We start from the raw sequence: 21,640 nt of genomic DNA on the forward strand, positions 1-21,640 counted from the left end.
GCTCCTTTATCAAAAATCAGGTGTTCATAGGTTTGTGGTTTAAAATCCGGGTCTTCTATACGATTCCATTGGTCGACTTCTCTGTTTTTATGCCAGTACCAAGCTGTTTTCAATACTGTAGCTCTGTAATAGAGTTTGAAGTCAGGGATGGTAATGCCTCCAGAAGTACCTTTATTGTATAAGATTGTTTTGGCTATCCTGGGTTTCTTGTTTTCCATTATAAAGTTGATTATTGTTCCTCTCCAATATCTGTGAAGAATTTTGTTGGGACCTTGATGGGGATTGCATTGAATTATAGATTGCTTTTGATTAGAATTGCCATTTTACTAATGTTGATCCTCACAATCCACAAGCAAGGGAGATCCTTCCATTTTCTGGTATCCTCTCAATTTCTTTCTTCAAAGACGTTAAAGTTCTTGTAAATAAATCCTTCACTGTCCTTGGTTAGAGTTACTCCCAGATATCTTATGCTATTTGTGGCTATTGGAAAGGGTGATACTTCTCTGATTTCCCCTCTCTGTTTCCTTATCCTTTGTGTATCGGGTAGGGCAACTGATTTTTTGAAGTTGATCTTGTATCATGCCACATTACTGAAGGAATTTATCAGCTGTAGGAGTTCTTTGGTGGAGTTTTTGGGGTCGCTTATGTACACTATCATATCATCTGCAAATAACGAAAGTTTAACTTCTTCCTTTCCAAATCGAATCCCCTTGATTCCCTTATGTTGTCTTATTGCTATTGCTAGAACTTCAAGCACTATATTGAAGAGATAAGGAGAGAGTGGACAGCCTTGTCGTGTTCCTGAATTTAGTGGGATGGTCTTGAGTTTCTCTCCGTTTAATTTGATGTTAGCTGTCGGCTTGCTGTAAATAGCCTTTATTATATTTAGGAATGACCCTTGTATCCCTAATCTCTCCAAGACCTTTATCATAAAGGGGTGCTGAATTTTGTCAAATGCTTTTTTAGCATCTAATGAGATGATCATATGTTTTTTTTCCTTCAGTTTATTTATGTGATGGATTACATTGATAGATTTTTCATATGTTGAACCAGCCCTGCATCTCTGGGATGAAGCCTACTTGATCGTAGTGGATAATTTTTCTAATGTGTTCTTAGATTCGGTTTGCCAGTACTTTATTGAGAATTTTTGCGTCAGTGTTCATGAGTGAGATTGGCCTGTAATTCTCTTTCTTGGTTGAGTCTTTGTGTGGTTTAGGTATCAGGGTAACTGTAGCTTCATAAAAGGAATTTGTCCATGTGACTCTTGTGTTTCTATATATGAAATACCTTAAGGAGTAATAGGTATTAGGTCTCTTGGAATTCTGGTAGAATTCGCATTGAAACCATCGGTCCTGGGCTCTTTGTGGTAGGGAGGTTTTTGATAACAGTTTCTAATTCTTGCGACTAACAGGACGATTTAGAGCATTTACCTGGTCCTGGTTTAACTTTTGGTATATGGTTATTTATCTAAAAAAACTGTCCATTTCTTTTACATTTTCCAATTTTGTGGCATACAGGCTTTTGTAGTAAGATCTAATGATTCTCTGAATTTCCTCTGTGTCTGTGGTTATGTCCGCCTTTTCATTTCTGATCTTATTAATTTGCGTGTTCTCTCTCTGCCGTTTGATTAGTTTGGCTAAGGTTTGTCAATCTTGTTGATTTTTCTCCAAGAACCAGCTTCTTGTTTCATTGATTCTTTGGATTGTTTTCTGTGTTTCTGTTTGTTTGATTTCTGCCCTCAGTTTGATTATTTCCAGTCTTCTACTTCTCCTAGGTGAGTCTGCTTCTTTTTTTTTTCCAGAGCTTTCAGGTGTGCTGTTAAGTCACCAATGAGTGCTTTCTCGTTTTCTTTAAGTGGGCACTTAATGCTATGCACTTTCCTCTTAGCACTGCTTTCATTGTGTCCCATAGGTTTGGAGTATGTGTTGTGTCTTTGTTTCATAAATTCAAGAAAGACTCTTTAATTTCTTTCTATTCTTCTTCCTTGACCCAGGTGTGGTTCAGTAGTTGACTGTTCAGTTTCCATGAGTTTTGTGGGCTTTCTGGATTTTATGGTATCAGCATTGTTTGTTGAATTCTAATTTTAATCATGGTGATCCAATAAGACACAGGTGGTTACTAATATTTTTTTTGTAACTGTGGAAGTTTGCTTTGTTTACCAAGTATATATGGTCAATTTTTCGAAAAGGTTCCATGAGCCGCAGAGAAGAAGGTATATTCTTTCCTATTTGGGTGGAATGTTTCTATAGATGTTCTGTAAGTCCATTTGGTTCATTACCTCCATTAAGTCTTTCAATTTTCTGTTAGGTTTTCTGTCTGATTGACCTGTCCATTGGTGAGAGAGGAGTGTTGAAGTCTCCTACTATTAGTGTGTGTGGTTTGATGGCTGCCTTGAGTTCTAGAAGTGTTTCTTTTACATAAGTGGGAGCTTTTATATTAGGGGCATAGATATTCAGGATTGAGACTTCATTCTGAAGGATTTTTCCTAGTTTGAGTATAAAGTGTCCTTTTCCATCTCTTCTGATTGATTTTAGTTTGAAGTCAACTTTGTTAGAAATTAGTATGGCCGCACCGGCTTGTTTCTTAGGTCCATTTGCTTGATAAACCTTTTCCCAACCCTTTACTCTGAGTAGGTGTCTGTCTTTGTGGTTGAGGTGTGTTTCTTGTAAACAGCAGAATGTTGGATCCTGTTTTCGTATCCAATCTCTTAGCCTGTGCCTTTTTATAGGTGAATTGAGTCCATTGATATTAAAGTGATATTAATGACCAGTGGTTGTTAACTCCAGTCGTTTTTTTGTAGTAGAGTTTGTGTGTTTTCCCTTCTTTAGTTGTGCTGGTGAAGGGTCGCTAGATGCCTGAGTTATTGTGGGCATTATGTGGACTCCTTGGTTTGTGATTTTCCTTCTATTACTTTTTGCAAGGCTGGAATTTGTGGCCTACGTATTGTTTAAATCTGTTTTGTCCTGGAATATCTTGTTTCTCCATTGATGGTGAATGCTAGCTTTTGCCGGTATATTAAAGTCTTGGGCTTGCAATCCATGTTCCCTTAATGTCTGTAGCACATCTATCCAAGACCTTCTGGCTTTCATGGTTTTCCAGTGAGAAGTCAGGTGTAATTCTGATTAGGTTTCCCTTTGTATGTTACTTGACCTTTTTCCTTTGCAGCTCTTAATATCTGTTCTTTATTCTGTATGTTTTGTGTTTTGATTATTATATGGCGTGGGGATGCTTTCTTTTAATCCAGTCTGTTTGGTGTTCTGTAGGCTTCTTGTAGCTTCATAGGAATATCCTTCTTTAGGTTAGGGAAATTTTCTTCTATAATTTTGTTTAATATATTTTCTGGGCCTTTGAGTTGTAGTTCTCCTTCTTCTATGCCAATTATTCTTAAGTTTGGTCTTTTTATTGTGTTGGGTGTTTTGTGTTAAGAATTTGTTGGATTTGTTTTGTTCTTTAATCTGTGATTTTATTTCCTCTATAGTATCTTCAGAGTCCAAGATTCTTTCTTCCATCTCTTGTATTCGGTTGGAAATACTTGTCTCTGAAGTTTCTGTTCGTTTACTCAGAATTTCCATTTCCAGTCTTCCCTTGGAATTGTGTTTTCCTCATTACCTCCATTTCGAATTTTCAGTCTTTGTACTGTTTCCCTTACCTGTTGATTGCTTTTCTTGTTTTCTTGGGTATCTTTGAGAGATTTATTTATTTCATATACTTTTTTGTTTGTCATCTCCATTTCTTCTTTCTTTTTTTCTTTTTTGGGTTTTCAGAGACAGGGTTTCCTCTGCAGCTTTTTAGAGCCTGTCCTGGAACTAGCTCTTGTAGACCAGGCTGGCCTCGAACTCACAGAGATCCACCTTCCTCTGCCACCCGAGTGCTGGGATTAAAGGCGTGCGCCACCACCGCCCGGCTCATCTCCATTTCTTTTATGGCAGTTTTTTACCTCCGTTTAAGGTCCTCTGATTATTTTCATGAAGTACTGTTTAAGGTCTATTTCTTCTGGAGTAGGGTGTTCAATTCTTTTTTGTTTTGGGATGACTGGATTCTGGTGATGACATGTTGCCTTTCGGGTTGTTGGAGGAGTTCTTGCATTGGCGCCTGCCCATCTCTTCCTTCAAATGGAGCTAGGAGAGACTTGGTGACTTGTTCCAATCCTTGCTCTGACTGGATGTGGGTGGATCTCCTCAGTGCCAGGGCAGGAGCTATTCCTTGCAGCACAATCTGAAGGAGCCTGCACTCCCTTGCAGGGCTCCTCCAACCTGCCTGGAAGGCAGCCTCTCCCCCCTCTGGTTAGGTGGCCTTGGGACAGGGTCAGGACAGTTGAATACACTAGGGAAAGGCCGTCTAGATGGGACTCCACAGCACTGAATCAGGGATTCCTTGTAGCTGAGGGATGCCTCCCAGATGTGTCTTCCGGTTTTAAAATCTGGTGTCTTTGCTCCCAGATGTGTCTTCTGGTCCTCCTAGATGTGTCTTCTGGTCCTCCCAGATGTGTCTTCTGGTCTTAATGTCCAGTGTCTTTGCTGGCCAGGGAGTTCTGGGAGAGGGGCCTCCCAAATGTGTTTCTGGTCCTAATATCCAGTGTCTTTGCTGGCCAGGAGTTCCGGAGAGGGCCTACCGTTCCGCAGGCAGGCTAATGAAACAAACGAAAGCTCCTGCCTGCCAGTTGCACTCCCTAAGCAGTCCCCCAGCCGCCCTGCTTGGGCTTGAGCTGGAGATGTTATGAACCCCTAAAAATATTTTTAAAGGAATTTTAGTATTTCTACCCTTCCAACTGGTCTACTAGTTGAGTTGGGTTCTGGGTATAATTTGGTTCATTTTGATATTTTTGCTAAATTCAATATACCTGTGTTCTGTTGTTTTATTGGTACTAGTAGGTTTTAATTCATTTGCAATTGTAAGGAATAAGAAAAATTGTATTATAAAACATCTCTATATGTATTAGAGACAGTGGAATTTTTTACTTCTCAGATTACACTTTGGTTTTTTTATAGTCTCTTTCTATGCCCCCCTTCCTTGAATGTATACATATATACATGTTAAAGTAGCTATATGTTTGACTTTTTGTGGGGGATAGTGAGACATGAGGTTTTTATTTTAAGTGATGATTCATGCTTCAGATACCCTCCTTATCTGTATCATCTGGACTCATTAGACTATCCGGTCGGAGACTAAGCAGGGAGAAGGAAAATCTGCATTATGTATTTTGCTTCTATTAAGCCACATCTGCGTGGGCTAACATAAAAATCAGTAGTATAAGCAAGTAGAACGTGGTTTCACCTACAGCAAGTAGGCCAGTGTAGCTAGCTATCAAGATCTCAGAAAGTGGGCTTTGAGTACACAATAGAACACTAGTGAGTGAATTACTTACGTACATACACACCACACACACACACACAACACACACCACACAGCCTGATGAGGGACAGTTAAATTACATGCATGGTTTCAGTAGATAGAATCACTTGGAAATGTTCATAAAAGATCTTATATAAACAGTAAAATCCAGAGCATGGGGGGATTCTTTTCTTGTTGTGAGATCTCAGTTTAAAATGTGATGAGAGTATTGAGACACCCAAGTTATTGATTACCACTTGGCACATTTCAGAATAAATATCTTTAAATGCATGCTGGTTAAACACGAGTGTCCTGCAGTGCTCAGCTACTGGCACAGAACTCTTCAAGAACTCAGTGACGCAGTTCAGACTCATAACTGCCAACCAAGCAGAAACTCACCTGCACTGAGTCCAGGATTTTGTGTGGCAATAAGCATTTTTAATTAAAAGTTTCCCAGTTCCTAAATTTGGAACAGAATCTGTAAACATGTGGCAGATTGAGCTAGCAAACCCAAGCATTATTGGAGCTGTAGGGGAAATGTGACTTTAAAAAAATCACATGGGTAGGATGAGAAAATCCAGCTGTGTTTATTTCAAATTGCACTAATCAGAGTTCATTTACTCTTTTCCTTTTGCATCAGTGCATCCACTGGTTTGTGTGTGATGCTCCCCATCCCCAGCCGTTCACTTTTCTCTTTTAAGACTGACTTTAAGTAGTGATGAAAGTTGAAGCAATAAACAGACATTTACTGTGGTAACAGAAAGTCTCTCCTGTAGTTTATGTCCTAAATCAGTCAGAAGCAGCAAATCATCTTCATTGGCAATTAGATTTTTAACACATGCTAACCCTTTCCTTCACAGTCCATAAGTTGACAAAGAAATAAAGACTCTGCTAACCTTAAAATAGAAATGTAGAGTATGGTGTTCCTTAATTAATGTAAAATCGACCTCTAAGAAGCCATTTCCCAGTTAAATTAAGGAACAGTCGCATTGGAAGCCGGCATTATTCCTGTGTGGTGTTTGCAGTAGTGGTAGTCAGAAGAGCCAGGCCAGGAGTCAAGGAATACACATTATCTTGATGAAAACCCTTGTCAGGCTCCCCTTGGAAAAGCTTTAAACTCATAATGCTACCAATAAATACCCATTCTGTTCCATTAGAGGAGTAAACTGATGGCACCATACTCTAAAACTCTAGTTAGAAGATCTGTGAAAATAGTTCGTGTGAAGGTACAGGAGGAGGTAACATGATCAGAGGTGACCTAAGGTTTCTGATGTCATATTGAAATGTTTGGACAGATAATGCCTCCTTCCCCCACTCTTGCCCTAGCCATCTCCAGGCTGTTTGATCTTCTGTTTACTGTAGTCATGCTTCTGTGGGTGTGACTTCTCAGAGACACTGTTCTTGATACAGGAAGAACCTGCTTATTTATCAGTAGTAATGTTGGATATGGTAGACTTTGGCTATCGATTCATGGTGTTGTATCCTCATTTTGAACTATAGGAGATTCTGAACTAGGTATTAATTATTGAAATTTCAGTAAGCATTTTAAGTTATCCAAATGATTAGATTATTAGAATGAGCTTTTATAGCAGCTTTTATAGCAGTGGACTACACTGCAGAATATTGGAAAAAATTATTTCATTTAACTTTCTCTAAAGTTAAACCAGATAAATCGTGCAAAAAGAAACTTTTAACTAGGGCGGGCACTGCAAAGGAAACAAGTGAGGGATTGTACTTGCAAAAAGCGATAGAGGGACTACCACCATCTAGTGAGAGGGTAGCTGGCAATCACATGTAACAAGCCAAAGCTTCCTATATCTGTTCCTGAGTAGTTTTTAGTAAGCAATCATTCCCCACCCCCAGAGCTGCCTTTATTACCAGCTTTTGACAGAGAACTTACTGATGGGAATGAGCCCTCACGGCCCCCTCCCTTCTGTTTGAAAAGAGTCACCTTTGCCTTGTTTGCAGAGCGTGCTCCCTGAGCCTTGCCAGCTGCAGTTTCTCTCTGCTGCCTTCCAGCTCTAATCTCCTTAAAGGTGTAGCTCCATGGCAACAGGCCCAGCCTTGAGCCCTGGAACCTTGTTTGTATTACCTGAGGGGCTAGAAGCAGCCTAGAGAAGTAGCCCGATGTCACCCGCACTGCAGGGCTTTGGATAGTGAGGACTTGTTTGTTTTTGTTTCTGTCCGGCTTCTGTTGAAGACTTGAATAACACCTGAGAGGCATTTGTGCACAGATGGCATCAGTGGCATCAGTAACTGAAGGCAGAAGGGACATCATCCTCAGCTGGCTCCTGTTCTTCTACACAGAGTTGTTTTCTGAGGTGTAGTCCCAGGAAGTGACTTGCTGCAACCGGGACATGTTGGCACCACTATGGTTTGGGGTTGCACTGCCAGGGGGCTGTACAATTGCTTCATGTAGGTAGACATTTATTTTGTTTTAAATAAAATTAGCTTATTTTAATTTTTTGGAGATTATAAAAAACAAAAGACACTTTGTCATAGCACCTGTTTTACATATCTCTTGATCGTCCTAGAGCCAAAGAGGCTTTTTCCTCCCACAGTTCCTCCTGGAAAAGAGAGTAAAATCATTACTTTCTATTTGTTTGGCAAAGATGATGGTATCCTGTTTATCCATCTGGTTTCTGATTCAGCATATTCAGAAAGGCTGTTATGATAAATTGTCATAAGGTTTTAGAAGATAGCATTTAGTTACTTATAATTGTGCTGTATTTGTACCATATAACTTCAAAAATGTTTCCTTATCCAGAACAAAGGGAAATTAATACAAGTGCTGCTTTGTTGTGTTTTTATGACACTATATTTGGTGGCTTTTGTCCCTTTAGTACACTTTGTATTATTAGTGGGAACTACTATGTTGCCCTTTTTACTTAAAAAAAAAAAAAAATGCTATCAGAAGACAGGGTTTTTTTTCCAGCCTAAACTTTAGTCATTATTGTTTTCTTTTTGTTAAAACAACAGACTAATTATTCTTATTGTTTAAGATGTTTCTTATTTATGGGGTGTGACCAAGTGGAGTGGAGACAGAAGATAGTGAATTTAGTGCTAGTTTTCAGTTTCCTATTTCTTAATAATTTAGCTAACTGCTTTTCTGGCAGTAAGTGCTACAGCTCATTTCAGTGTTATCCTTGTTCCTAGCAAATGAATAAAGCTGCTTATTTAATATTTTACCAAAACAAATGTCTTTACACAGACATTTCTTTATAGACTTATTATTAAGTCCTACTTGAACCATAGGGGTGTCTCAATCAATAAGTGTGATAATTATTGACTACAACTGTGTGACCGTGCATTTTTGAATTTAGGAAAATTGTTTTCCATCATGTTTGACTTCATTAATTTTTATGATAGGAAGGCAATGAAGTATTAGCTCCTGTAGTAACAAGATCTAGGATACCCACCCTTCTTTTTTAAACACCCAGGAAAATAGAATCAGCCAAGACACCTGCTTAACAGTGTCAACTGTTCTCTGGGGCATCTGGCTTTTTTTTCCCTCCTTTTTTTTTTAAAGTGTGGTGGGAAGTTTCCTCAAGGCATTCTATTCTTATTCTGTAAAGCCTGTACCGAAGTCAAAGTTTGCCAGAAGAGAACTCCATATTGAAATGGAAATGAGGTTGTTTGAAAGACGTTCCTACGCTGAAAGTTTGTCTTTCCTGCTGTCCCTCTCACTCCCCTTGCTTGCTTCCTCTTTCTCACTGTGTGCTGGGGCTGGGAGTAGATCTCCCAGAGCACAAAGAAACAAATGAGGCTTCAGCCATTGTCAGTGATACAAGAAGATAAATGATGTGTATCGTCAAATAAAATAGGAAAGAATGTCTTTTGACAGTAATTTTGCATAAAAAGTAATAAAGAATTTGAAGAGTGTGTATTTCTCCATTTCCAATGCAGAAATGAGACTGAAAATAACATCTGTACAGGAACTTAGAGGTCCTTTGAGACTTGTAATATTATTCTGTTTTTGAAAAGCATGTTCATGAGTATGTTTATATATGCATAGTTATGTTTACCCATGAATGTGGCTGTTAATACTGTTGTTATTGTACGATAACTATTTGTTCCTACTTTTATTTTTCCCATTACACTTCTGTACATTTTTTTTTTTTGGTCTCTTTTCTTTAATGTAACACTGCCTCAAGTATTCTCTACTTTTAGGGCTCGTGGTCTGCCTAAATTGAAAGAGTCTCGTTCCCATGAGTCCCTGCTGAGCCCATGCAGTGCAGTGGAATGTCTGGATCTTGGTAGAGGGGAGCCAGTGTCAGTGAAACCACTCCATAGTAGCATCCTTGGACAAGACTTCTGCTTTGAGGTAAAAAGGAAAAAGAATTTCAGAAAGAAGGGAAAATAGTTGACAATAATTTGACTGTTTCACTGTCGTGTTTCTGATTTAATTGTCTTAACTAGTTTTCAGTTCCTGAAATTTTCCTACTTATAAGAGAAATGTTGAGAATCTGTTAATAGAATTATATTTGTAATTGAAGTTATGAATTATCTCATACCTTTGCCTTTGTCTGCTTTAAAAGCCTAAGCACTTAGTACATTCTCAGAGTAGGTTACAAGATTACAATAGTTTCTCAAACTAATGTGTTATTTTTTAATATTGATGTTATATATTGTTATTTAATCCCAATTTTAGAAGAATTTGGAGAAAATCCACCAAAATTACAGTTTTATAGCTATAACATGATCAGTTCTTGACCTAGGACCATACCTTGTTTGTTTTTGTAATCTCCTGCATATTTCGAGACCAGTAACTGCCCTTCTCAGCAACATGTCAGGGCCTCACTAACCTTCTGGAGCTAGGAACTGTCTTAACACTCCACCTGATCTGGTTCACTGTATTATGACCCGAGAGTGTAAGTGAGCAGACTGTAGCTTGGAGTAGGTCGTTTATACGTGCTTATTATTTATTATTATTATTATTATTATTATTATTATTATTATTATTATTATTTGTTTAAAATCCCTTGAGCTTTTCCTTATTTGCAAAGCTCAGTTCAGTAGCTTCTACTATGGACATAGTACATTATGTCAGATGTTATAAATTACTGGAAATCAATGGGTTAATTACTTCCTGGAGGAGAAATGGATTCCAAAGAGTGATTCCTCTGTACTGATGCTTTTCAACTTCATTTAGTAGCCCTCAGTAGCATTGTAATGAAGCCGTCTTATGAAATTAAATGATCTTACAAACATTCCCTTTTTAGTTATTTTTATTAGCTCAAATGAGCATATTCATTTATAGGTTATTTTAGATATGGTCTTAAGCTTTTTTAATTTGTTTTCTCTGCACCATAGGCCAAATTGTAAACGAGCCCTTTTTCTCATAGCCGGAAATAAGTATCGATGTGACTTAGAGAATTGAAGTAAAGATGCGACAAAATGAAAATAATTGTTTCAACTCCACATGATAGGAGTTGGGTTTCATAACATGTCCTAATTCCTAAACTTCAGACATTAGAAGATGGATCTCCCACAACACACATAGTCTCACATCCACATCTCTAATCTTTGTGTTGAAGGTCACCTACTTAAGTGGAAGTAAATGCTTTAGCTGTAACTCTGCCTCAGAGAGAGATAAGTGGATGGAAAACCTTCGAAGGACAGTTCAGCCAAATAAGGTAATGGTGGCTCTCAGTGTCAAAATGTGTCACAAATAGGATATGTATACCACCCCCTCTAAGACTCATAGATCATCTGAGAAGAGGGAGCAGAAAGAATGTAAATATAGGAAGATAAGGAGAAGGGCTGAGAAGTACACTGCAAACATACTCCTCATCTCACGGCTGCTGTGGCGGCAGACCACACCACACTGGGTCAATCGTGGACTGGGAGGGTCAGGGGCCCTACCCTCCCTGCTGAACTATTAGGTACTTGCCGATTTCAGGGGAGCAGCAGTTACAGTTTTGGATGGTTTTGAACCCATTGTCACACAGATGTTCTTGATTAAACTCAGTGAGTCTCAGAAAGGTGGGAAGGAGCTATGATGTGTAAGAAAGGAATTTGTAGGAACGGGAGTCATGAGGGTGGGAAGGAGATTAAAGAAGGTGGGGTTATGGAATTGTGAGAACAAATTCATTAAAGTTTTTTTTTAAATGTACCATTTTGTAAGCATCAAGTTGATAGAAGACAAATGTAATATCTTAATTTTATATATCTTAATAAAATGTTGTTGTTGAGACATATCTCACTATGTAACCAAGGCTGGCCTTAAACTTGCAACCCCTTTGCCCCAGCCCTTGGGAGGCTGGAATTATAGGCAATTGCTACCACATCTGGCTTAGAGTTTGACAGTTTGAAAAACCTGTATACATGTTAGGACGTTTTACACTGAAAATTATGTTACTGAAGACAATATTGTTGTCATTTTACTAGTGGGAATAGAGGCTCTAAAAGCTAAGTAACATGCCTAGCCAGCCAGAAGTTAATACATAATAAAAGTTGTATTAGCAACTTACCGTTTTATTTTTAGGAATTAGTCTAAATTGCTGTTACATGATCATACTTTTTAATCCAAGTAAAACAGAATATGTGGTTCCATAAGATTTGTTTGTTTTCAAGACAGTTTCTAGTGTAGCCCTGGTTGTCCTGGAACTCACTCTGTAGACCAGGCTGACCTCAAACTCAGAGATTTGCATCCTTCTGCCTCCTGAGTGGCTTGCATCACCACTGCCTGGCTTTGTAAGATTTTTTTTTTTAAAAATATTATTTTTTAATTACATTTATTTATATGTGTGTGTGTCAACATGTGTGGAAGTCAGAGGACAATTTGCAGGGTTGATTCTTTTCCTTCAACAGTGTGTGTCCTGGGATCAAATTCAGGTCACTGAGCTTAGCAGCTGGTGCATCTTCCCACTGAACTTGCACAGGATTCTTCTTTAGAGTTCTTTGGTTCAAAACAATGAGATAGCAATTCTTTTTACTATGTTGACTGCTCTTAGTAGAGGAACATTAATAAACAGCATTACTTTAGGAAGAAAACATTCTCTTTCTGGTTTGTCAGATCTCAAATTTGCTGTCTCTTTATAGGACAATTGTCGACGAGCTGAAAATGTTCTCCGTTTATGGATCATTGAAGCCAAGGACCTTGCCCCTAAAAAAAAATATTTCTGCGAACTGTGCCTTGATGATACCCTATTTGCTCGTACAACCAGCAAGACCAAAGCAGACAATATTTTCTGGGGTGAACATTTTGAATTCTATAGCCTTCCACCTCTTCATAGCATCACAGTTCACATTTATAAGGATATGGAAAAAAAGAAAAAAAAGGACAAGAATAATTATGTAGGGCTTGTCAACATCCCCACTGCCAGTGTGACTGGTCGCCAGTTTGTAGAAAAGTGGTACCCAGTAAGTACACCCACACCCAACAAAGGAAAGACAGGAGGACCTTCCATTCGGATTAAGTCACGTTTCCAAACTATCACCATTCTGCCTATGGAGCAATACAAAGAATTTGCAGAATTCATCACCAGCAACTACACCATGCTGTGTTCTGTTCTTGAGCCAGTAATTAGTGTGAGGAATAAAGAGGAGCTGGCTTGTGCCTTAGTACACATTCTTCAGAGTACTGGCAGAGCCAAGGTAAGCTGAAATGGGTGTATTACCTGAAAGTCCTTCCTTACCATGTACAAGGAAATGAAGCTGTGGATACTGGGAGATATTGTGAAAATCCAGCTTAGAATGTTTTCAGAAAAGAAAAAGGAAATTAAGGTTGAGTGAAGGAAGTCTATTAGCAGTTCTGTAAGATACGGAGATTTGTAAACTAAAGTAAAAGGGAGGGCTAGCAAATATTTATTTCTAGTTTATTTTTATGAGGGTAGATACCAAAGCCACAGTTGCTCTTGTACCCCATGACATGAATTCTGTTTTTGTTGTTGTTGTTTTCTTTTTTGAAACATGGTCTCACCATATTGCCCATATTAGCTTCAAACTTGATATCCTCCTGCCTCAGCCTCCCAAATCCCAGAATTAAAGATGTGTTACAAGTGTGCAACATCATGCCTAGCTGAAGTTTTTCTGAAGTACTAAATGTTGTATTTTAAGATTAACTGCTAACTGTATCTCAGTGGTACCAAAGGAGATAAAAAAAAAAAAATGTGCTGAGTATAAGTCTTCATGGAGTTAACATCTGTATCTGAAATGGAAAGACAGGGATCCTATACAGTTAGTTGGCAGCTGTTTCGTCACAATCTTTCATCTACATGGAAATGAAAACTGGGAGGATAAAATAACATCTAACATGTGCCAGTAACTGTTAGGTGATGAAAGTGTGTCTTCACTGGATGTGTTGGATAAAAATAAACACTATCTTTCGTCTTTCAGTTTTCTGGAGAAAATGTATTAAGTAATACAAAAGTGGATCTTTGATTATAATAAGAAGTGCAGAGGGTAAAAAGAAATAATATTGTGGAGGTGTGGAGCAAGGGGAACTGAGAAGCAGGCTCTAGGGTAATACTGATCCAGGAGGGCTTCATGGAGGAAGCAGTATGGGAGCTGAGATCTAACAGTTTCCAGAAATTACTTATATAACAATGGGAGTGGCGTTGAGGGCAGAACTGAGAGCAGCATTTGAAAGATTATTGTGGTGAGTAGAGAACCTTGTATGTAGATGGGCTGTGTGGACTAATGGACATAAAAAAGAAACTGGAGCACACAGAATGACTTGGAGGTGCATTTAGAATTATGGTCTTTTTCAAAAGTGCATTAGAAAATCTCTGAAGGAATTCAGAAACCAAATTTAGAGCTGACGATACATAAGATTTTTATCCTGACTGCCTTTCCCTTTCCAAGGAATTTGTTGGCTTCGTTTATAGCAGAGTTCCCAGCATATCTGCTATTTCAGTAGTCTCTTTTAATGTATGGTTCTTATTCAGTTGCTTTCTTTCTGACTGAACATTATTCTGCCAGGATTTTCTGACTGACTTGGTGATGTCTGAGGTGGATCGTTGTGGAGAACATGATGTCTTGATCTTCAGAGAAAACACCATTGCCACTAAATCCATTGAAGAATACCTCAAGTTGGTGGGACAACAGTACCTTCATGATGCACTGGGTATGGAAGAGGAAGATATTTATCCTCTTTCCCTTTCAGTTTTAACTTCTTCGACCTCCTAGGTCAAAGAAGTTAATCTCAAACTGTGTATATTCATCTGACTTGAGTGATTTAAACTTCAACCATAAACTGTCTCTGCAGTACTTACCAGTAGAGTAACCACACATGTTCATTATAACATATATGAAAATAGAAAACCCTTCAGCGTATATAGCCACCCCAAACCTCTGCATTTCTGACTCCGGGATATATAATAGTACTGATGGATTTCACTACTAGAGCATAGGTGTCCTATTTTTCCAAAAGTACTGAGTGTTAATACTGTGATATGGCTGCATTACTTCAGTCTTAAAAGGACTAACCTGCCATTTATTATGCTCTCAAAATTCTCATCATAAATAAAGAAATGTTTGATAGTTCCTACAGTTCTACACTTCTGTTTTAAGGTCTCTAACTAGTAACTAATTTTTCCCCAATCACTAGTTGTTGATTACTAAGCCACTCACTGATTGGTTAAAAATTAGTTACTAGTTAGAAGTTGAACTGACTTGGCAATTTGTTCAGTTTGTAGGAAAGATTGATTAAATATTATAGAGAATTTGTAGACTTTCTAAGTGACTAAGGATAGTGAGTTTCTTTGGGTTTTTTGGGTTTTTTTTGTTTTGTTTTTGTTTTTTTTTTTTTGTTTTTTTGTTTTGTTTTGTTTTTCGAGACAGGGTTTCCCTGTAGTTTCTAGAGCCTGTCCTGGAACTAGCTCTTGTAGACCAGGCTGGCCTCAAACTCAGAGATCCGCGTGCCTCTGCCTCCTGAGTGCTGGGGTTAAAGGCATGCGCCACCACCGCCCGGCCATTTATTTTTAATCCTGTATGTCTTTTCATGGGTGTGTGCACATGAGTGCAGGTACTCAGGAGCTTGAGTTAACAGTTATTGCTTGCCAGATGTGAATGTGGGAATCAAACTCAGGTCCTCTACAAGAGCAGTACTGGCTCTTAAATGTAGAGTCATCTCTCCAGTCCCTTGATAACATTCTTAGAAGAAACATAACAGAAATCATGGAAGTAGTAGGCCTTAAAGGTGGAAATTTTATGTTACCTTATATGTGTTCACTTGAATTTCTGATAGAAATTTGGGGAGAGTTTGGGTGAAAAAGCAAATCAGAGCATATGTCTAGACAGATGTGAGGACTCAGGGACTGACTTATGTAGAGGAGTTAAATAAAGCTAAGAAATTATCAAAACAAAAAGGATAGAGCCAAAAACACATCTCATGAAAAGGGGAGATAAAAAAGAAAAAGAAAAATAATCAGAGGGAAAAAATGCAAAAAAGAAAACCATGGAAATGCAGCCTCAAATACCAATAAAAAAGAGTGTAAAGGAGTCAGAGAAGCACTGTTTTTCATAGTACCCCCTAGGTGGTCAGCTCCATCAAGATGAAGTTGAATATGTCTAAAACTGATTGGGTGGATGAGAAGCTCATGAACACAGGCGTTTTTACTGATGCTCTGGGTGAAGAGTGGAAGGGTTATGTGGTCTGAATCAGTTGTAAAAACAATGAACAAGGTTTTCCCTTGAAGTAGAGTATTTTGACCCACATCTGGTGAGTAGGGGCTTTCTTGTGATAAACCAAGGATAACTGGAGAGAGGAAGAGCAAGTCTGGATTTGGATGCATTGTGGATGCCAAGCTGAGTGTTCTCAACTTTGTTACTGTTTAGAGCCCAAAACAACTAGCACAATCTGCAAACTTTTCAACTCTCTAAAGATGATGGCCACCAATATGTTGTCAAGAAAGCTCTTAAGCAAGGAAGGTGAGAAGCTCCCAAGATTCAGCATCTTGTAACGTCACAAGTCCTGCAAGTGCTCTAAAGAAACAACACACTAAGAAAAAGGAGGAGGCTTCAAATATGCTAAACTTCTGGCCCAGATAATGAAAGAAGCCAAAGAAAAAAGCTGCAGAAACAGATTGCCAAGAGATGTAGGCTGTCTTTGCTGAGAGTGTCCACTTCTAAGTCCAGTCAGAAATAAAGAATCTTTAAAAGTAACAAACTGGTTAGATGTTGAGGACAAGGAGGGTCAGAAGCTGAAGATGCAGCTTAGTGGTAGCACACATTTTTAAGCATTTGTGATACCCTAGATTCAATACCCAAGACTACTGTTTTTATTCTTACATGTTTTATTTATTTATGTGTATGGGTGTGTGAGAGAGACAGACAGACACACACACACACACACACACACACACACACACAAAGAACAAACACAACTTGTAGTTGGTTATCTCCTTCCACCACGTGGGTGTCAGGGATCCAAGTTAAGTCATCAGGCATTGTAGAAAGCATCTTTGCTCACTGACCCATCTTGCTAGTCCAATACTGCCTTTAACAAAATATATATATTTGACAACTATTTTTATTACTATATATATATATATATAGAGAGAGAGAGAGAGAGAGAGAGAGAGTAAGAAAAATAGTTGTCAAATTATTTCACAGCTTAAATATTACTTGTGATCCTTCAAATTGTTGTATCAAGAGAAAAGGAGCTGGGCAATGGTGGCACACGCCTTCAATCCCAGCACTCATGAGGCAGAGGACAGGCAGATCTTTGAGCTTGATGACATTCTGGTCTACAAAGTGAGTTTCAGGATAGCTAGGGCTACACAAAGAAACCCTGTCTTAAAAAAAATTAAGGAGGGGAAAAAAGAGGAAAGGAATTATAAGGGGTAAAAAGTAGTAACTGGTTGAGAAATAAGGCTTTGTTTACAGGAAGCAGACCTGCTGTAGTGACAATTTCTACTCTGAACAAGAGTTGTTTTTTTTTTTTCACTTCTGTTTATCTTTAAATCTACTCAATTGCTTTAATGTAAGATCTAAAAGGATTATGAGAAAACAGTTGATTTTCATTGACACTAGGAAAGATGCTGTTAATCTCATTTACATAGGCACTTAACTATAGTTATAAATTTTGTGTTAGTATTTGCTTTAGTGATCTGTGTTGTCTTATAAAAGGCAACAATGAAGCATCTCTGACAGTGTTCTCCATTCTGTGAACATGAAGGTGAGAATATTCATATTCTAAAGATCTGTTTGTTTAAATGGATTTCTGAATTAAAGTTCCAAAATGACGAATGAATACCAAGTCCTTTGGTAAAATAGTGAATAATTAAATATCTGATTAGCTCAGTAAGACATCACAAAGATCTCTTGTTAACATTTCTGTTACCTAAGAACATGGGTTAGGATAAAGAAAATGGCTGCAGCTTCCCAGAACATGAAAACATTTAACTCATAAGATTCTCTGTACTGAGACTAGACTCTCTTCTTCCTATTGAAGTTTTGTTGTATTAATACACTTTAAGCAAAAAGAAAAAAAGAAGTGCTGTTTATGTTGTTCATTGGTAGAGCACTTTCCTGACACACATAAGGCCATGAGTGTAATGCCCACCCATCCTCAAAGAAAGTTGCCAATCATAATGTACAGTATCAGCCAGGTTCTTAGCCTGTCTTGATCTTAATAAAAGCATTACTCTCTACTCGGGGGGGGGGGGAACTCTGTTGTATTTAGACCTAAGTCTTCCATCTGTTTGCTCCCTTTACCTGTCTGATTAAAGTCGGTTTCTTGTTGCTATCTTGTGACAAAGAAGAAATACCATCTGTGAAACATAAGTCTCTTAGAAGACATAATTTCCAGGCTGGTGTTAGAGGCAAATGCCTGTCAGCAGTAATATGTCAACACCTGTTAAACAAACCTCACATGAAATGTTGATGATAATAACCATTTAGCAATTAACATAGAAAACATCTAATAGAACTGAGCATGGTGGCACATGCTTGCATTTTCATCAGTCCCAAGGTAAAGGCAGGACTACTTAATGAGTTTGCAGTTAGTCTGGTGTTCGTGAGACCTTTACTAAAAAGATGGGAGGTAGGGCGTTGGAGAGATGGCTAGGTGGTTAAGAGCACTTAACTGCTCTTGCAGAGAACCCTGGTTGAGTTCCCAGCACCCACATAGTGACTGACAACCATTCATAAATCCAGTTGCAGTGAATTTGATGCCACCTTCTGATCTCTGCTGACACCAGACACTTGGGTGGTACACATACAGACACATACACATAAAATAAATCTAAATTTTTTTAATTAAAAAATGTTTTCAAAGAAGGGAGTGGAAATATGGCTAAGCAGTTAAGAGAGCTTGTTTGCTGCATAATCATGAAGTCCAGCATTTGGATAACAGTACCCACATAACAAACTGGGTATCTGCAAACAGCTGTGCCTCCAGCTCCCAGGATCTCACACTCCTAGCCTCCATGTGTAAAGTCGTGATCATCTGTTCACCTGTGCTTATATTCATGCAGACACAGACAAGTGCAATTCTTTTTTACAATTCAAAGAAAACATGATAGAGCACTTCAAATACACACTAAATATTTAAACTCAGTGATTGCTCCTTTTAGCTCTTTTCCCCACCCCCCAAAGGTAAAGGAGCAAACACAAATAATTTTCAAGTAAGTACCTTTTTAGATACAAACCTATAAAAGATTCATCTTAATTTTAGCATACTACATATTTTCAGACATGCGTTATAATTCCAAAAATGAAAACAATTTTGGGGTTTTTTGGGGTTTTTTGTTGTTGTTGTTTGGTTTGGTTTGGTTTTTTGTTTTTGAGACAGGGTTTCTCTGTGGCTTTGGAGCCGTCCTGGAACTAGCTCTTGTAGACCAGGCTGGCCTTGAACTCACAGAGATCCTCTGCCTCTCCCTCCCAAGTGCTGGGATTAAAGGCATTCACCACCACCGCCTAGCCCAAATTTTTGGTTTTTAATAGATTTTTTTATGATATCATATCAGGAAAATCTTTAGGTCCTATAGTGCTGATACAATTTTTGTCTGGACCCTGACTAATTTATTGGGTTGTTTACTTAAAGGATGAAAGAAAAATAGTTAATGCTTATATTATTAGTATTTCCTTAGAATAGGTATGATCTAAGTGAACACTCATAGCAGAATGTTACAGATTTACATTGTAGCCAGTTATTACTGAATTATTCAATGCTGATAGTTTTAAGTTTTACAGCTATGTATCTTTCAAATGAAACAGATTGAATGGAAACATGGAATGAACATTATCTTGTGGCAATTGTTACCAGTTTGATGATTTTACTTAATTAAAAACTATTTTAAAGTAGCATGTTTTGTACATAATAATGCATTCTAAAGGATCTCTCTCTCTCTCTCTCTCTCTCTCTCTCTCTCTCTCTCTCTCTCTCTCTCTCTCTCTCTCCTTACTACAACTCTAAAAGACGGGTCCGATACCTAAACAAAACAGACAAAGCTCAGTCTAATTAAGTAATGTTTCAAGGCCCCTTAGTTAAGTGAGGAATCCAGGATGTTACCATAGCACTTTTTAAATATAATGGAACATGTTCATAATCTGTGTGTGTGTATGTGTATGTGGTGCATGTGTATGTACCACTTTGCTTCCTGTTCCCCAAGAATGTTTCTTCTAAACAGGTTTCCCATCCCCTGTAATAGCTATTTTTAAAAGCTTTCCTTTACCTCAGTTATAATTATTTTGACAAAAAGTGTTTCATTTTGTCCCTGGTATCTTTTTTTTTTTTTTTTTAGAAATTACTGTTCTTCAAAACCCTCTTATGACTAACTTGAACCTCAAGTCACACCCACAGATTGAGAAGCATCTTTAAAAGGCCCACTCTTTAATGAAGAGGGACCTGTAAGCAAACTATGCTTCCATCTCCTATAAAACCTTAGTAAGCTCCTATCCTGCTTTATTGAGAGTTATTCAAGGGAGGGGGGTAATGAATTTGAACGTAATTGAGATTTATATGTGAACAAATATGCACAAAAGTATAAACATGGACTGTCAGAAGACATTGAAGTGGTATACCTTACAGAGATTAACCGATAAGTGATTCCAAAGAATAGTAAGCATATCTTTGTAGATATCCAAAGATTCCTAAGAATATGCTATCTGGCCAGTGATTATAAGCCAGTGTCTTTGGGGAAGCATATAAAGTATATATAAAGAGAAATGCTGCAGTTTTGTGTGGAAGGTTAAATTACTGTCCCCAGTGCTAGCGGTAGCGCTGAAGAGCCTTTGTTTGTGCCTGTGTTTGACACCAACATTACTCCTAAAACTTTAATTGGTTACCTGTTCAGTTAAACTTGGGAGTTATTATTTTCCCCCTCTGGAATAATGAGATTACTTACACTAGTTGGGGGAACTCTGTACAAGTTCTTGATAATTAAATATATTTTGGGTTTCCAGTAAAAGATACTATATTTCTAAATCAAATCATTGCTTTTTTTAAAAAAAATAAATGATGATGCTGGTGATTGGTTCTGTTCTGCTTCCAGGATAAAGAGAATAAATGTAATGCATAGGAGGAGGTAGCTATTGGGTTCTAAAGCAGTACACTTCATGGTTCCTCCTTGCTCAGAGTTTCTTGTTCTATTTAGGAAAGCATAGTTTAGTTATAGTAATTGTCACCTTTCCTCTCTGGTTAGGGGAGTTCATCAAAGCCTTGTATGAATCAGATGAGAACTGTGAAGTGGACCCCAGCAAGTGTTCATCTAGTGAGCTGGTAGACCATCAGAGCAACCTGAAGATGTGCTGTGAGTTGGCTTTCTGCAAGATCATCAATTCATACTGGTGAGCTTGTGTCCTTGCCACCTTTTCCATATGATCGTCACCACAAAGAAAAGACTTGAAGGAAATTGCAAGATTTCCCTCCCTTAGGCCTGTCTAAACTCTAACTCTTCGTTATGAGCAGGACTTCTGAACTTCTCTCTAAATAACCCTTCCCCACTGTTAGAGCTGTACTTTCTAATACCTACAAGTAGAGGCTGGAGGTAGCAGTGGGGTTATTTTGTTTTATTTTTTATTATTTTTTTAATATTTGCAAGTATGGAGCAGATGTGTTCATAAATTTTGATCTTTTGCTCTGCCACAAACACGTGGGAGTTTGGGAAGATTTTTCATGAACAGCCTTTAGGGATATTATGGTAAGCTAACCAGGTAGTTTAGTAAGGAGCCTCAAGCTGTTTTTCCACTCAGCTAAACTAAATTTGTACTAATCCAAAACTTGTTACTTTCAGTTTCTAATCTCCACCTGGCCTTCTTTGACTATTCCACCTCCTCTCAGCTATGAATCAGACTGACTCCCATCTCTGGGTGTCTAGTAGGTCCTCCTCCTAGCTCAGTTGTAGAACAGAGGCATCCT

At 38.2% G+C, this 21,640-nt stretch overlaps 1 protein-coding gene across 5 annotated transcripts in view; it reads left to right on the top strand.

Moving 5' to 3' along the window:
* The window catches only part of Rasal2 (RAS protein activator like 2), a 293,856-nt gene that overhangs the window by 239,217 nt on the left and 32,999 nt on the right, over positions 1-21,640 (top strand). For all 5 annotated transcript variants that reach the window (XM_038348684.2, XM_038348685.2, XM_038348686.2 and 2 more), the window contains 5 exons: positions 9,502-9,655; positions 10,869-10,967; positions 12,376-12,930; positions 14,257-14,401; positions 20,925-21,069. In XM_038348684.2, the coding sequence (XP_038204612.1) occupies positions 9,502-9,655; positions 10,869-10,967; positions 12,376-12,930; positions 14,257-14,401; positions 20,925-21,069 (1,098 nt within the window). The remainder of the gene's footprint in view (positions 1-9,501; positions 9,656-10,868; positions 10,968-12,375; positions 12,931-14,256; positions 14,402-20,924; positions 21,070-21,640) is intronic.

This window comes from Arvicola amphibius, chromosome 12 (genome assembly GCF_903992535.2).
Source record: "Arvicola amphibius chromosome 12, mArvAmp1.2, whole genome shotgun sequence".
Lineage (NCBI taxonomy): Eukaryota > Metazoa > Chordata > Mammalia > Rodentia > Cricetidae > Arvicola > Arvicola amphibius.